Source organism: Chrysochloris asiatica, unplaced genomic scaffold, assembly GCF_000296735.1.
Source record: "Chrysochloris asiatica unplaced genomic scaffold, ChrAsi1.0 scaffold00041, whole genome shotgun sequence".
Lineage (NCBI taxonomy): Eukaryota > Metazoa > Chordata > Mammalia > Afrosoricida > Chrysochloridae > Chrysochloris > Chrysochloris asiatica.
In genome coordinates, this window is record NW_006408559.1 from 1,995,990 (window position 1) to 2,013,908 (window position 17,919).

General features: G+C 45.3%; 1 protein-coding gene across 1 annotated transcript in view; it reads left to right on the forward strand.

Moving 5' to 3' along the window:
* Window positions 1–12,655, forward strand: part of STRIP2 (striatin interacting protein 2) — a 36,764-nt gene extending 24,109 nt beyond the window's left edge. Inside the window, exons 18-21 of the mRNA XM_006861126.1 lie at window positions 2,887–2,953; window positions 8,816–8,920; window positions 9,706–9,910; window positions 12,405–12,655. Of these exons, the coding sequence (XP_006861188.1) occupies window positions 2,887–2,953; window positions 8,816–8,920; window positions 9,706–9,910; window positions 12,405–12,655 (628 nt within the window). The remainder of the gene's footprint in view (window positions 1–2,886; window positions 2,954–8,815; window positions 8,921–9,705; window positions 9,911–12,404) is intronic.
* Window positions 12,656–17,919: the final 5,264 nt, after the last annotated feature.

Here is a 17,919-nt window from a genome sequence, read left to right on the forward strand (position 1 = left end):
TTGTAACTAATGTTAGATAGTAGACCTTCCACAGGAAGATCAATTTATGGTTTAAAAACTATAGTATTTTCATATCCATTATTTTATTGTATCTTCTGAACAGTGATAAGAGGTCTCGACAAGTGGTGTTCTCATTGTGGCAATTAGGAACCAGCTTGAGAGAGGTTCATAGATTTACTGAAGACCAACCTAGCAGTGTGGCGCCCTTAGGTAGTAGAGGCAGGGTCCGAACACCGGTCGCCTCTGGGTACAAACTGCCTTCCACTCACTGATCCAGCCAGCAGGGGTTTGGGAGTTGATGGGTTCAAGCTACCGACCTTGCAGTTAGCAGCCCAATGTCTAACCCACAGCACCACAGTCTCATCTTTCTCTCACAAAGCAACTGATGGGTTCGAGTCACCAACCTTGCAGTTAGCAATTTAAGGCTTAACATGATGCATCACCAGGTTCATTTTTGTAAGAATTAATTGAAATAAATGTAAGAGTCCTTTAAATTTTCTGATTTGGGCAAAGGCCATTGGTGAATCAACTTTTCCCTAACTACTTAGACACCTGTGGACCAGGCCCCTTATGAATGTCACGTGAGACATGCTAGCTCAGTTACTAGGAAATAATGAAATTGTATGTCGGGCTGGTTGAGGACGAAGCAACGTTAGGGCACCTTAGTGTATAAGTCCACCCTCTTGGTTCTGAGTAACTAGAACCAGCTTCACCTGGCTCAGTTCTATCATTATGTCATTGTGAGGAGCCTAATGGATGCAGCTGTGGGCCTCACGGGTGGTCTGTAACGTGGGGGGCTCAGGAAGCCCTCCATCTTCATCTGCTCACCATGCCTCTGCAGCTTGCTCACAGACACAGCTTTGTCTGCTCCATAGGCCATTGGTGAACTTTCCCTTCACAAGGTAAACATGTCACGATGCAACCACCGTCAGGTTGGGTTGATTTCCAGGCTTTGCCTGTTCCAGATTTCTGGGGTTAGAGGTCCAGCCCTGGATCAGTCGGCTGAGATGGGGTAGGGTGTGGAGCTGAATGTTCCCACTGCACCCAGGGGTCTGGAACAGGCAGGGCTGGACAGCCCACTAGGTGTCCATCAGGTGTGGTTTGGAGTTGGAAGAGTAGTAGCAACAGTCACACTTTTTGCCAAGATTGGCTGGGATTAGATGATGCTGTTTTGCATCATCTGCCAGTTTGGCTTTTGAGTGATCCCTGAGAACTCCGTACACCCACGTCTTTGTTACACAATTCCCTCATGACACTTACCATCTAGATACTCTAGATGTTTATAACTTTATTTTCTGTACCCTTCAGCTAGGATTTAATATAGGGATCTTTGTTTTCCTACTCCCATTTCCTAACCCCCCACACCTACTATGCTGTGGGACCTTCTCAGTGAAAGGTGGGTAAGTCCACCAAGAATGTTCCCCTCCTGGGGCAGTGCAGACTGGCAACTTGGGAGAGCCCTGGCAAGTAAATCAAGAAGACGGGCAATCTTACAGGTTGGTCTCAGCCTGCTGTCAGGCCCACCCTGCTCCTCCTCTTTGCTGGTTCCCCCCAGCTCTTGTCTGGGATTCTTGGACAAGGTCAAGAAAAATCTAAACTTTCTAGTAAAATAAGTTGCTGCCTTTTGCTGACTTCCCCAATATAGAGAAAGCTCCAAGGAGCCCCCTATTTTTCTTTATCGAACCTGCTTTGCCAGCATCCTTTCTTTATATACACTAGTTCACATAGACGGGTGTTTCCAACCTCATGGAACATTGGAACCACACGGAGCACTAGAGGTTCTCTAGTCCAGATTCCATGTTGGACCCGGGAAGAGGAAGAGAAAACTGTCATCGTTTGAATGACCTTGTCCATATCAGTCTGTGTTGCCCTATTTCCCCCAGCCCTCCGCTCCTGCCTGTTTCCCTGGGCCCACTGCAGAGCCCCCAGCTAGCTCCCTTGCAGCCCCATTGTCTGTTTGGAGCAGACAGTGAATAAGGAAGACCAAGGAAAAATCGACACCTTTGAACTATGGTGTTGGCAAAGACTATTGCCTCTACTATGAACTGTCAGAAGAATGAACAGATCTGTCTTGGACAAAGGATAACCAGAATGGTCATCAGAAGCCAAGATGACGGGACTTTATCTCACATACCTGGACATGTTATCAGGAGGAACCAGCTCCTGGAAAAGGACCTCATGCTTGGTAGAAAGTGGGACAAGGGCAGCAACAATGGCTTCAAACAGGACAATTGTGAGGGTAGTGCAGCACTGTTTACGCAGGGTCCCTGTGAGTAGGCACTGACTTGATGGTGATTAACAGCAGATGACCCCTTGACTCCAGCCGGCTTCCCCAGGCCCACCAAAGGACCCCAGCTCCTTTGCAGCCCCCACTATCTTCTATATGGGGCTTTACTAGGTGGCCCCATTGTGGGAAGCTGCCCTCTGTCTTGGGTTTCCCTTCCAAAGGTCCTTTTATGACCATACCCCAGAGCTCCTGGTTTTCGGGAAGAGTCAGTGAGAGAAGTCCTGGATTCATCCTGCCAGTCTTAGGTGACTGTCCAGGGAGATGGGCAGCATTTCCAGGGGCACAGTCATCCTCACACATACACACAGACATACTCTTCATGCAGAAACCCAGACACACAAGTGTGCCTCATCCTTTAAAGAGAGGAGAGCTGTGGAGGAAGGGATGCACATCACTCTGGGCACCTGCCAGAGAGGGGCCAGCCTGTGGGGTCCTCCAGGGACAGGAGAGGAGCTGGAGCTGCCCACCCCCCAAAGGCTCGGTTTCAGCTGAGGTCACTGCAGTTTGGAGGTGCTAGAGAAGGAGCTCCCACCCTTTGCAGATAGAGCCATCTCCAGCCACAGCCACTTCCCTAAAGCTTGTCCTCTCTGCACCTGCAGCATCTCCGCCCTGGACTACCCGTGTTGTACCATCCAGGATTTGCCGGAGCTCACTACCGAGAGTCTGGTAAGCAGATGGGGGCCGGGGGGGTGGCTGGGGGCCGAGGCTGGCAGTTGTTCTTTTATTGCTTCTCCAGCCCCATAATGCCCTGCTTTGCGAGCCTCAGCTCAATAAAGGCGCATTGGCAAGAGCTCAGAGGCAGCGGGGATTTAGAGCTGCTGACACAGGTGGGAAGGATTTGGAAAAGCTGAGCATAGCATTTTGCAGAGAGGAGGGAGGGGACCAGTGGTAAAGTCCGAGGAGGGGAGAGGAAGTTTAGAGATGAGGGGGCCAAGTGAGCGTGAACCGTAAGTAGCTGGAGGGAGATCTGTGGTGCTGCGAGCCATTTGTGTCTCATTTTCCACATCAGTTCTGTCACTTGGGAGTGTGTCCTTCATTCAGAGTTTCCCTAAGACAGAAGCCCATGTAGCCACAGGAGGGTAACCAAAAAGATGCCCCGTACTGAAAACAGTTCCAGGGAGATTAGAAAAGGCCCTGAGTTATTCTAAATCCCTGAAGACTGGCTGGCTGACAGCATGTTGAAGGCAAGCATGTGCTTACCACACAGGGCTACCACTCCTCAGACCCCCTCTGGCCATGTGCTCACCCTGTCGCTCTGCAATGATTTACCTGCATCTATTTCCCATTTGACTATTAACTCGAAGGAAGAGATAGTATTGTCTCCGTTTTCATATCCCCAGACTCTGGCCCCCACATCTGTCCCCTGGAAGGAGCTCAGCGATTGCTAGCTGACTGGACAATGCTGAGGCCCCTTTGTTCTTTCCCACACTCTAATATCTGTAAAATGTTGAGTCTGAAAGTATGTTATACAAAATCAGACTGACGCCTTCTGTAGTACAGGTTTTAGAACCATCAGATTTTGGCTGGTGAGAAGCTGAATGTTGTTTGGCCCAATTCCTTTCTTTCAAAGATGAGAAACCTCAGGGTCCAGTGGGTGAGGTGACCTGTCACACAGAAGAGGTGGCAGGCTCCAAATCAGACCTGGGTCCAAAGGTCCTCAGGCTGTCTTACTTGGACATAGTCTCAGCAACTCAGGATCATGGAAGCTTCTGAATCCTGCAGAGGGAGATAATACGGTGTCTGGCACGGTACATGTTCATGATCTTATTGTTAAAAACCAGTGAGGTTGCTATGACTGTTTGACAGAAGGAAAAGTCAAATAACTGCCTAGACCTCACAGTTGGAAGTAGAAAAGGTGCCTCCCTGCCACTCAGAGGAAGGAAGAGGAATGCGTTGTCTCCAGAAACAGTGTGATGTAGCTAACATTAAAATTCTATTCTTAGTAGGGCATTTCAGAATGTAAAACTAAGTCAGCTTTTATTGCCCGAGTCTGCTCCTTGATACAGTGTGTTCTGTTCTCAGTTCATATGTGGGAGTTGACATGAGTAATACTTTTGCATCTAATCTCGTTGACCTTTTTAGATATGAGTATAAAGTAGGGAAATAATTGTTATGCCTTCTGAGAAGGCCTTGTTACTGTCCATGAGTGGGTGAAAGCGTGTATGTACATTCATGGTGAAAGCCAGAGGACCTCTTCTCAAAAAACCCCACATTCATGCTAGGTGTCCCACTCTTTCTTCTGAAGCAATAGCGGCACCTGGTGGTAGCATGTCGTAATCACAGATTTTTTTTTTTTGAATTTACCAAGTCCAAGTTCCCAGACCCAGGCCTGATTCCAATGGTACAGTCCTCAACATGTTGACTTGTTTAGCTGAACTGACGGCGTTTGTACTCCGAAAACAAACAGATGTTTATATGAGTAAAACTGATTTCTTTTTTAAGCTCAGCAAATTGCAAACAGAGATAACAACCAAACAACAAATCTGCTGCCATCGAGTGGAGCCCAACTCAGCAACCCTCTCTAGGGCTTCCGAGGCTGCAAATCTTTATGGGAGAAGAAAGCCTCATCTTTCTCCCATGGAATGCCTGCTGGATTTGAACTGCCAACTTTGGGGTTAGCAGTCCAGTGTTTATCCTACAACGCCACCAGGGCTCCTTGCACACACAGATAAATATTTTGAATTATTTTTCAGATTTCAGGTTTTCTTCCTGATATAAAATCAATAGATACGTGTTACAGAAATTGGAGAAATACAGAAAAGTATGGAGAAGGGAATGAAAGTACCTATAATGACATCATTTACACATAACCACACCAGACTGCACAGTCGGCTTGAACCTCAAGGTTGGCAGTTCAAGTTCACCACCCGCTCCTTGGAAACCCTAGATAGGGTCGCTATGGGTCGACACTTAACAACAACAAACTGTAAAGAGATGGCTCCGTTCCACTGCTGTTGGACATTTCAGTGTTTCCCTCCCTAACCCAGAAGGTGCATCCCTGCACAGGAACTCTGACCTCTGATGGTCTGGTCTCCTTAAGCTGGATTCCAGGCATGGAATTACTGGCCTGGTGCCGTCTTGATTCATTTGTTCTCAGTTTTCTACATTTAAACTGAATTCAAGTTCATTTGAAAGTCCAGCTGTACAGCATGCAAGATAGGAAAGAAAGGCAGATACTGGCCTATGAAATGTCAAAATGTTTCACTTCAGGCTAAGCCAGGCACCCCCATGTCCTTAGGGGTTTTCCTTCCCACCTGATGGAGGAAGGCTGACAATTCCTGGGTCCCCAAGTCTACTTCTAATCAATCTACTAAACTGGTGGGGTGGGGGGGGTAAAAATGAAATCCCAAACATGAATGAGGCTGGTGAATGAGAGGTTGTGCGGTGGCGGAAGAAGGCAGTGGGCGTGGCCTCAGCTTGTCCTGCTCGGACAGCTGCCTAGACCCAATGGGAAAAGGAGGGTACTAGGCGGTAGCATAGTGGTTACGAATTGGGTTGCTAACCTCAGGGTCGGCAGTTCAAACCTACCTGTTCTGCGGTAGAAAGATGATGCTTTCTGCTCCCGTAAAGATTTACAGCGTCGGAAACCCTGTACAGGGTACTTAACAACAAGACGATGCCAGGGAGTGTGGGGAAATACCAGTTCTTCTACACGTATTATTTTCATCTCCTTTGTACTTTCTATATTTACATGTACACTGTAACATGCAGACTATTCTTATGATGGTATATTTACCAAGTAAGCATCCCTGTGTTTTGGGTTATATACCAAAATTAGACTCCTGGTGTGGTGCTGTAGGATCAGCATTGGACTACACACCACAAGGTCTGCAGTTCAAACCCATCAGCTGCTCTTCAGAAACCCTAGTCAGAGTCACTATGAGTTGGAATCGACTCGATAGCACTTAACAACCACAACATCAAAATTACACAGTGATAGATGTGTGCAAATCAAATTTTGGAACCCACTGCTTTTAGAGTATGGTGAAATGAGGCCAGGGTTGTAGGTCGGCTATTTTTGTGGGCCTGTTAGTCCTAAAAGAGAAGTCAATAGAGAAAGCCCCCCTTCCTCCTTTCTTCCCTTTCCTACAGAGATTTAGAGAAGTGTGGCAAATTCTGTGTAAATCTGTTGGCACTGCCGAAAAGCTAACCCAGCATTCAAAGACTTGTCTTTTTCTCTAGAATGTTGTTTAAAAACAGCAGCATCACACAAAGGAGCTCTGGTAGCATAGTGGTTATGAGTCGGACTGCTAATCTCAAGGTCAGCAGTTCGAAAACTACCAGCGGTTCCACGGGAGAAAGAGGAGGCTTTGTGCTCCTGTAAAGATTTACAGCTTTGGAAACCCCCCCCCCCCCCCCATACAGGGTTGTTATGAGTCGGAACCGACTCCACAACACATAACCACCACCAACACCATCTGGGTCTCCAAGTTGCCTTGTAACTAAAGGTGAAGGAATGAGGAGAGGGAAGGCCTACTGGAATCGTGGAGTGTCTGAGCTCGAAGTTCCTTGGACAGTATCTGACCCAGCCCCATCTGCTACAGAAAAGGAGTGATGGCCAGGGGACACAGAGCCATTTGTAGCCATAGGCTTGGCACTTCCTCTAAATTCTAAGCAATGGAATCCTGGTGTGGTGCTGTAGGATGGGCACTGGACTGCTAACCCCAAGGTCGGCAGTTCAAATCCACCAGGAAACCCTATCCAGGGTTTCTATGAGTCAGAACTGACTCAGTGATACCAACCACAGCAGCAGGCTTCTCAAGGTCATTTTTAAGAGGCAGTTCACTGCCTCTTAACATCATCATCATCATCATCCATTCAGGAAAACCTATAAAAATATGTTCATAGCACTTACTTGTGCCTCACATCCATCCGTGTGAGATTTAATTTTTATAACTGCCTACTCCAGGTCACTGACAAACTCAGGTGCTCCACCGTAAACCAAGAAACCTCCCAGGTTGTCATTATTTTCCCCAAAAACTGTTATCTAAGGATTCAAGACTTCCAGCTCCAAAGTGAGCTGGAATTATAGAGTCCTAGTGCTGTGTGAACCTATAGATTTAAATGTCTGCCCTGGGGAGGCTTTATCACGTGGCATTGGGCAAGCCCTTTTCTTGGGCCTCAGTTCTGTGCCTGTGAGTGATGGAGCTGGCTCCCTTCTGGTGCACAGACTCCAGCCTGAGTTCCTCAGGCATGTGAGTGCAGTTGCCACATCACTGCCCTAAGCCTGGTTTCGATCCCTGCCTTACTTCGGTCTGCTGGGCTAGGGAGGGATCTCTGAGTACAGTCCTCAGCACCTTGTGGGAGGATGTGACTGCTGAGCTGAGGTACATTACAAGTAAAGGTTTATTCATGACAGGCATGTAGGGTGGGGCTATGCTGCCATTCACAAGGCACGTCTCACAGAGGCTTGCATCTCATGCACTGTCCTGAACCCCGTCACAAAAATGAGAGAGACAGAGGTGACCTGCCTTAAATGGCCATAAAGAAAACGAAACAGCCCTCAAGTCTGGCAGATCTGAAAAGGCACCTGCAGAGCTGCAGTCCTGCTGAGGCAATGATCGATTCTCTGTTGGACAAGGTGTAGTGCTCCATGCAGGGCTTGTGGCTACTGGCAAAGGAGATGTTCATCCCCTAGGAGACGTATACCTGTCTTACTTCAGCTCAATTTGAGGGAAAAGAGGGGAAATTGGCATTCATGGAAAACAGGCCTTATCTGTGCATCTCCTGCTCTTAGAATTTTCTTCCACATTGGAGGCATGAAGAACCATCTTGTATGCTCTTGATTTATATAGCTTCTGACACCAGTATATACTTTCAGGCCCCCAGATCACAGAGTCCTGGTATGGTGCTGTGGGTTAATGCACTGGACTGCAAAGTCAATTTGAACCGCAGGGTCGATCTCACCAGCCACTCCTCAGAAACCCTATCCAGGGTCACTATGGGTTGGAATCGACTCGAAGGCACTTAACAACAAGAAATCACAGAAGTGTCCTTACTTTTGGTCATGACAACTTTCTATAAAGTGATGCCTGTTTCTAATCTGACATTCATCTGTGATCTCTGTTTGGGTGCTCACAAGCTATCAAGAAACATACAAGAGAAACACCTGGTTAGAAAGAACCTTATGCTCATTTTTCCTCCCTTGCTAGAGGATTTAGCAATTTACTGCAATATGGTTTGATAAGAGGATGGGGGTTGATTTAAAAAAAAAAAAAAAGCTCAGCCACAATGAATAGCAGATCTCCAACACAGAAACATACCAGCAGGAACCCTAACTTTAAGCAATTTCAAACAAAGCTTGTGTAAGTACAGAGTAGACAGGGTAGAAGAAGTCTGTCACGTCTCTCCAAACCCTAAAGGACAAAGCTTGCTTGAACCAAGTTTCTGTGTTCATGTATCGTCTTTCTGACCAGAACTGCTCTAGTCCACAGTCCTCCAGAATTGATGGCTGAGCAGGCAGTGAGGCGGCCTGACCACCACTGACTGCTGGGGGGTATGGAGCTAATGACGTGGGCCTTATTGCAGGAAGCTGGAGACAACAGCCAATTCTGCTGGAGGAACCTCTTTTCCTGCATCAACCTTCTAAGGCTGCTCAACAAACTGACCAAATGGAAGCATTCCAGGACCATGGTGAGTAGGGCTTCAGGAACTTGCAGCATCCATCTGACTGGATTGCTTTGTGGGCTGCCTGCGTTGTGGGCTGATTGCTTTGTGGGCTGCCTATCTTTAGATAGGCATTGGTGGCCTCACAAAATCGAGCACCTCCTCCTTCCGGGGACTTACTCTATAGACAGTGATGGCTAACCCATCCATTACCTCTCCCAGGGCAGCTCTTGGAAGGACAGTTGTCATTATTGTTTGAGTCTGACATCCCATGTGATGCAAGTCCCAGAGTATTCACTGCAGTATTGTTGGGAATAATGAAAGGTCAGAAACCACCTAAATACTCACTGGAGCAGAACCCACAGGTTAAATAAATCATAGTGCGTCCTTATCATATTAGGTGGGCATTTAAAAGAATGCAGTTCTATGCTGCCATGGAATGATTTTCTAAATATAGTGTGAAATAAGCAAGGTGACAGAATACACAGTTGGTTATCATTTGTGTTTAAAAAGTAATGTAAGCATAGAGTGTTTGTGCAATATGTAAGAAAGTGCGAACCGTGGAGAGGATATGTGTGGCTGGCAGTATTTCTTTGGACTGTACGCACCGTACCATTTGAATACTGGAAGCTTTGAACTGTGGAATACTGATGGTTCTTCTCTATTCCTGAAGATGAAATCTAAGGAGAACCTGGACCGTAACGTCCCAAGAGTTACGGGAACCAGTGGCTTGTTTTGTCTGTGAGTTGGAAATTCCAAGAATCTTTAGGCCCTTCTCTGCTTTTCTCCACTCCCCACCCCTCACTGGGCAGATGCTGGTGGTGTTTAAATCTGCTCCCATCTTAAAGCGAGCCCTCAAAGTCAAGCAGGCCATGCTGCAACTTTATGTCCTGAAGCTGCTCAAGATACAGACAAAGTACCTGGGGCGCCAGTGGAGGAAAAGCAACATGAAAACCATGTCAGCTATTTACCAAAAGGTGCGGCACCGCATGAACGACGACTGGGCCTATGGGAATGGTGAGTACCCAGGACCTGTCCCTCCAGGGCTTGCCTGGGGAGTCAACAAGACTCCGTGTTTCTCTGCCCTCTTGGCGTGAATTGCTCAGTATTTTGGATGAGAAAGCAGAACAAGTGATTCTAGGTCAGATGCTGACAGAACAAAGTTTAAGGCACTGCCCTAAATTCTAGCAAGTTCCTTGTTTTATGTAAACTACGAAAATGCATCTTATGAAACAATAGCTCCCAACAGTCCGTCTCCAAAACTTTTTTTTTTCTAAAATACTTCTTTAGATGACAAGATTCTCCTAAAGATTTTTAAAAAATGAAAATATATCTTTTGGTGTTGTTTTTTCCCCAAAAGCAGTTAGGTGGAAAAAAAAAAAAAAGCAGTTAGGTGAAAAAAGGTTAGAAAATATACATTGACAAGCATTGTACTCTATTGCCTTCTTTATACCTTCTTTACACCACCAGAGATTGCCACTGTTAGCATCTTACTGTATCTGCTTCCAGAGCATTTTCTGTACACATATCTGCATCTTTTAGTCTCCTCTTTTCAGTTAACAGTCTGCACCATTTCATGCCAGGGCATTTTCTTTTTATCTGATCATCAAATCCATATTCAGAATTCCCCAGTTGTCCTAAAATGTGCTTTCACAATTTTTTTCCAAATCAGAATCCAATCCAGGACAATAAATCTTAGCTATTTTGTGCTCTCATTTGTTTTCAATCTAGCTTGGTTTCTGTTTTCCATGACACTGACTTACTGAAAAATGAGGCCAGTTGGCCTAGAAATTGGCCTACTGGATTTGTCAGCCTGTGTCCTTTACCTTATTCCTCCACCTCGGGCATTGCCTGGAAACTGAAAGTTACATACACAAGTGTGAGGCAGGGAAACCTTTTTGACTCTAGTGCATTCTGGGTGATGTTAAGTACTATGTATTGCCTCTGTGATATGCGGTTCATCTACTAGGACTTAATGCTAAGATAAACCATCATCCCTAATACATTTTAAATATGATTCATTTAGAACACAAGTATTTTCAGTAACACATTTGTATCATGTAGCAGTACTCCACCAGTGCTTGAAACAAATGAACCTTCTTCAAGTCAGAGTTTGGAAAACTTTATGTTGGAGAGTGTTTTCATGATATTGACATTGCTCTACTGGAATTTAACCGTTATTTACGTAATTATGTTTAAGACTTTTGGTAAAATGATTAATAGCTTCTCTCTGCTGGGATTTGTAACCTGCTTGGATTTAAAAGGATACTGCATTAGAGTTCAGGGGCACTGTGGTTCTGTGGGATAAGCATTGGACTGCTAACCACAAGGTTGGCAGTTCAAGCCTACCAGCCACTCGCTGAGAGAAAGTTGAGACTTTCTGTGCCCAGAAAGATTTACAACTTAGGAATCCCCATAGAGGACTGCTGTGAGTCGGAACAACAATAGCAGTAGAGTTCAGAGAATGATGGGAAGTATTTGATTGGCATATAACAAGTCGGGATGCAACTTTGACTCTGGCCCATCGAGCACAACTAGCCGCTTAAAAGTCTTACGAATGTTTACAACATGAAAATATTTTCTCTTACAAACAGCACATCTGTATTCCTATCATCCTGAGCTCAACCCCGAGCTTTGCCTCCTCACCGGCCATCCTCAAGTGTGGGGTGCAGAGGTTTGGGAAATGTGCATCTTAGTACTGAAATAAGCATTCACGTGCAATATATAAAAGCAAAATCAATGACCTGATTTCTCATACTCGTCACATGGACTAGCACATGGATTCTGATTTCTCATGTGCTAGGAGTAAATCTAGGAGTCAGGAAGTCTTCAGTAATTGGTCCATTCTGAGCTTCCTTGTACACTTCCTATGCCTTCCCATTGGTGGTTCCATTCCAATGGAAAACCCCCATGCTATAGTGAAAGGCCAATAAAGGAAATTTTGTAATCCTTTTGGAAAAAGGGTCGCTACAAACTGGAATCAACTTAATGACAGTGGTTTTGTCTTGGGAAAGGATGCAAACTAGTGGTGGTGGTGTGCTGTGGAGTCAGTTCTGACTCATAGCGACCCTATATCAGGCTTCCAAGGCTGTAAATCTTTACGGGAACAGAAAGCCTCCTCTTTCTCCTGTGCAGCCGCTGGTAGTTTTAAACTGCTGACCCTGAGATTAGCAGCCTGACTCGTAACCACCACTCTACCAGAGCTCCTCATACAACTAGTAGGAATGTGAAACAGTACAAAGAACATTCAGTAAAAGAAGTCTACTTCCCTTAGTGCCTTAGTTTCCAAACTACCCTTCCAAAGATTGTCTCTGTGCATACAAGCATGGCTGGTGGGCATGTGTGGATGTGTTTAAACCTGAGTGGTAGGCAGCTGGACTTATTGTGCGCATTGTCCTTTATAAAAGGACGGAAAGCAATGCGTGGTTGGAGTTCCATGGACCGTGCTCTGTGGTGAGGGGGCAGTGTCCTGCGTTCAGTGCATGTTTTTCTCCCTCTCTTCCCAATACAGACATTGACGCCAGGCCGTGGGACTTCCAAGCAGAAGAATGTACGTTGAGGGCCAACATCGAGGCCTTTAACAGCCGCCGGTACGACAGAACCCAGGACTCTGAGTTTTCACCCGTAGATAACTGCTTGCAGAGCGTTCTAGGTCAGAGGCTGGATCTGCCTGAGGATTTCCACTATTCCTATGAGCTCTGGCTTGAGAGAGAGGTGTTTTCACAGCCCATCTGTTGGGAAGAGCTACTCCAGAGTCACTGATTGGGCTTTTATCAACCAAGAGCTAGAGGTGGGAGTTGGTTCCAATAAATGGTGCTTTGCCTCCCCTGCCCATTCAGACTTGGTTTCCAGCTCTAGGAGTGCTTGTTAAGGGGAGCTCTGGCTCAGCCCAAGGACCTCCAGTGTGGACCAGGGCCAGTCTGGATGCTCTTGGACCTGGAGATGGTGCTAGGCTGCACCTTCACTACCTGCCCTGCATCAGTTGGGTGCCTTGTTGGCCGTGGAAGTCTGGTGGCTCGGTCCCGGGAAGGCTCTTTGGAGGGGCCTCTCCGTTTTCATCTTGCCTAGAACCAGACTTTTGCTGGCCCCAAGAGCAAGGGAACGTTCTCTGTGGCATTTGACCCTTGGCAATCATCACAGGTACTGAAAGCCTTCTTCCAGCTCAACCTGGATTCCTAGGACTTTCCATAAGTTTGGCAAAATCACCTTTGAAGTTCTACATTTTAAATGCTGACAAAGATGTGCTACACACATACTCCCCTTTAGAAAACCATCAGCTTGAAGATGATTTCAGAGCACCTGCACCTCCTCTGTGATGAAGGATAATGGTTTACTGTTCCTGCACGCTGCATGGTCTAGAAAGGCATAGTGTATAGAGTGCTTTTTCTTTATTCCCTAAGCAGTCTGTGTTCATTGTGAAAATTAGTTCCTGTGTTCTTCTTGGGCATGGAGTTCTCTGCCATTTTTAAAAGACCACAACCAAGATGAAACAGTGAGGCCTACTCTGGGGGTGTTTCGTATTTCTGAAACAACTTCAGTCTCGAAACGGCTGAGTACACTGCTGAAAATTATTCTTTTCATCCCATTCATTTTTCAAATGACAAGTTAACTACAGGAGGCTTTACTTATTGCAGTGGTTGTGTCCATTTGTGCTCATGATTGATTTGTTTTTAATTGAATAGAACAGCAAGAGCATTGCAGCTTACCATTCTCCTTCTCCAGTGCTGATTAATGATTGTTTTTTCTTTCTCTTTTGACTGCTGGTAGTTTCAAAGCGTCATGTGGAGATTTAGCAATACTGTTTCTACCTACAAGTATTGTACATTTCTTTTGACAGTGTAAGGGTTGATCTACCAACCTCTATACTTTTACACCAGAACTACCGCAGATTTCCTACCAGACAGGTTTTAGCAGTCTCTGATTCAGTCAGGATCCTTTCCTTCTTCTTCTGCCTGTGCAGTTGCATCATCTGTATCTCCAGACTTTTTACTTTAACATAGATATAACAGATACAAGGTCTAGTCTAAATTGCCTTGTTTTCTCTGCTGCCCTTTGTCAGCCAGTACGAGGGGGCATCAGAAAGTTCATGGAAAAACAGAATGAAAAGATAATGGCATTTTTCCATACCTCACATACCAAAGCTCTAATAAGTAAATCTTTGATATATGTCTTTGTACTTTAGAAGCAAGATTTCTGTTTTCAAGAGAAGGTCATGGTGAATGGAATTTAGAAACACTTCTTAAAATAATTTGTCAGCTTTACCTGAGTAGGGCCATAGTCCTCATCATTGCCCTCAAATTAATCTACTACGCATTATCATCTGTGAAATGTATTACTCTAGGGGCCAGCTGCTATGACTTTAAGGTGATTTGAATGAAAAAGGCAATTTTCAAGGAAAGTGCAGTCCGTGATCTTTTTCTTTTAAAGCCATATCATATTGAATGTGTGTTTAGAACAAATAAGTTACCCTTTTAAAGATATGCACAGGAATGCTTTCTGAGTCACAGAAATAGGCTAAGCTTTAACATTTCATACTTGATTATTTGTAACTCTTCTCTGCGGGAAGACCCTGTGTAGATGGAGAAACCACTGGGACTAGCATTCAGGTACTGAATTTCCCAGTTTGAGAGCCCATGTGCACACTTAGGGTAAATTCAGGTTAATCACCCTCCAGGGGTGATTACTGTTATAACAGAACATTATTTGAGTGGTTTATAATATTGAAATTTTTTATTGTGAATATTTCAGTAAATTTTGTGTTGATTGTTGGTGTCATTGTTTGTCTACTGAAGCACTTTAATAAAATGGAAAATGGACTGGTGATAATAACTTGATCTTTAACTTCCTCAGCATAAGAAAGTCTTAAAAGCATATTATAGTGATGTATGCACAACCTTGGAACAACAGGGCTCTGGGACACAGAGATTGAGACATGGTTGGAATGGGGAAAAGGGAGGAAATAATGTTAAGGTGCTTGGCTGTCTTTTGAATCTTGGCATACCATTATAAAATAGACACTTGAGGGTGAGAGAAAGGAATAGCCAGAACTATCACCGTAGAAAGCTTGTAAATCCATCTTCTGCCTATAACTGATTGGAATACCTAAAATGGGGCTACAACGTGCCCAGTTAAGAAGGCTTCCTGCGGAGCCTCTGCATTACATAAGACCATAGGTGGAATCCTGAACAGCATCCAGAATCTTCTGAGGTGAGAAATTTCCACTTGAAAGGACAAGCAGACCAGCCTGGAATGGCTAGAAGAACAGAAGATACTTCTTGAAAGAAAGACCGACAGGAAAAATACAAAACAATAAAGGCAATCCGACTGATTACTACAAGAACAAGCAAGTTGCTCACCCAGGAGACATCAAGGCAAGTGGTCGGGTCCCCTTAGGGCTAACCCCCTTCCAAGACTAAGACTCAATGGGAATACACGCTCTGATTGGTGACCACGTTCATCACCAGTAAGGGGAAATGAGGGAAAAACAGCAAAGAAGCTGCGAGCTAAACCCTACAACATTCAGTAGACTCCTATGAACCCGGTGGAGACCTGGTTGGCCAGCAGTGTGGCAAGACCTGGGGACTCTTGGGCCCAGAGTCAGTGACATAGCCACAGAGGACTAGAGTAGAGAGTGAAGCGTCCAGCTGATAAGAAGAGAGGGCATATGCATAAGAATTCCCACACCTGCAGATAATACCCACTTGACCTGGTTTCAATGACTGGATATTCAGAGCTCAACTAGAAGAAAGAAGAGAAAAAAAAGAGTAATCCGATACAATTTGATGAACTTGACCTACACCTGTGGATGCAGTAGCTCAAAAGAGGAAACAAATCTTTACAGCGAGGATCATTCCCACCCGCTCCATACACAGAGTAGCCAGGGATGGGCAACTTGGACATTGGCTACCCAAAATGGGGGAGGGGAGGGGTGGATACAAAGGCAAGTAGTGACAGACTTACAAGCTTTCAAGAGGGAACCTATATCCAGAGGGCGTGGAGAAAGGTAGAATCTCTACTGAGTAGTGTCCAGTCTGTCTGGGCGGGGCTGATGAAAGGAGATGCGGAAAAGTCTCTTGTGATACAATAGTGAATAATTGTTATCAGGACTGATTCTGAGGATTAGAAATGTAAAGGCAGCTATTTTGTAGCAAAAGGAGGGGAGTGATTGACTTTTCAGTCTAGGAGCGGAGGTCCTTGAGACCATCCAGGGAGAAGAGTGGAGAGCAGGACCCTACCCAGAGAAGCAATGACGCCAGAGATGGAGGCAGAGACCATGATGTGAAGAGACAGAGTGGCTGGGGACTCTAGACCCAGTGAGGGAGAGGGGCTGTGTGCTGAGGGCGGGGGGGGGGGGGGGAGGGCAGGCTTGCAGGGTATACCCTTTGGTTGGTTGATGATGCATGGAGGGGATTGTAACCATGGCAATGAAACAATATACCATAGGATGAAGTAAAGCTAATGTCTTCCCATGTAAACTATCACATAATTCACAATAGAACTTTTTTTTTTTTAAATAAAAGCATATCAGGTATGGGAAGGATAGAACTAAAGAAGGTGAATATACAAAATCTACTGTTAGTCCAGATACTCCTGGGACTAGACTAATGCAAACAACAAACAGCTCCAAAATCCCAGTGACTTATGATAAACCTTTATCTCTTGCCCATAGCTCTGGGGTCCACTATAGTTCTGCTCAATTCACCTTGGCTTGTGAGCTTGGCTTTCCTCCAAAAGTCTTCTCCTTCTGGCACTAGGCTGATGGAGTAGCCCTGTTCTCATAGTGAAGGACAGGAGCAAACAGACCACACCAAACCAGGCAAGAACATTTAAAGCTTCTGCATGGGTGTTTTGTGAGGTGGTGTGGAGTCGGTTCCAACTCTTAGCGACCCTGTGCACAATGGAAGGAAGTACTGCCCAGTTCTGTGCCATCCTCACAGTTATTGGGACACTTGATCCTGTTGCTGCCACTATGCCAATCCATCTTGTTGGGGGAGGGGGGTCCTCTTTTTGTTTGGATGTAGCTAAGTCAAAATTACTCATACACCATTGGCCAAAAGCAACTCATATAGACAGACCTAACACTGGGCCAGAGAAGTGTACGCTGTCTATAGGGTGGCAAGTATGAAAAAGTAAATTGGGAACAGCCTTGCCCTCTTGGTTCTGAATATCTACTTCTATCCTAAATGGAGTCTTGGAGTGGCACTGTAGGATAAGCGCTGGACTGATAACCACAAGGTCAGTGGTTTGGACCCACCAGTTGTTCCTTGGAAACCCTATACAGGGTCCCTATGAGTCAGAACAGACTTGACCGGACACTCATATGCAAAATACATCTCAAGTAAGTCACTCTGAAGTCTTATTCAGTCATAACATGAGGCCTAAAGCACCAGATCTCAGGGTCAACATCAGTGTCTCTTGATCCTGAGATTTGTAAATGTAAAAGCTACTACATGATGATGAATGGGGAGATGATCATCTAAACAAACGTTGCTCCTCCAAAAGGGGAAAATGGAAGATCTGTAGCAAACACAGGTCCATAGCAATTCTGTAATCCCACTGGGCAAATGTTATGATGTCTTATTACTCTGAAGATAGGGATGCTCCTTGAGTCTGTTCCCTAGTAGTAGTTCCCTGCCCCCTTCATCCTAATTTGGGGGGGTGGGGGGTGAGTGGGAAGGTTTCCTTGGCCACATCTGAAGAGGGCACTGGAGAATGTTCTTGGCGACTGAGCTAGTTTCTTGGTTTGCTTCCTGTTAGGGGTCTAAGAGTTAATATTTTGAAAAGTCATTATCTTGTAATTGGACTGGGAATCTACCAATAAAACTCACAAGAACTTTTAAAAACCTAATGCCAGTGAACTCCATTTGTCAATAGCTACAACGACAACTCTCTAATGCACACCCACCTCTAACTTAGTTATGAGGACCTTTGAAGTTATCATTGTCAGTCTCTGTGGGACCATTCCTTAGTTGCTTTTCTTTGAGCCACTTTGTCCAACTGAAAACAAAATTAAGGGGCATATAAAT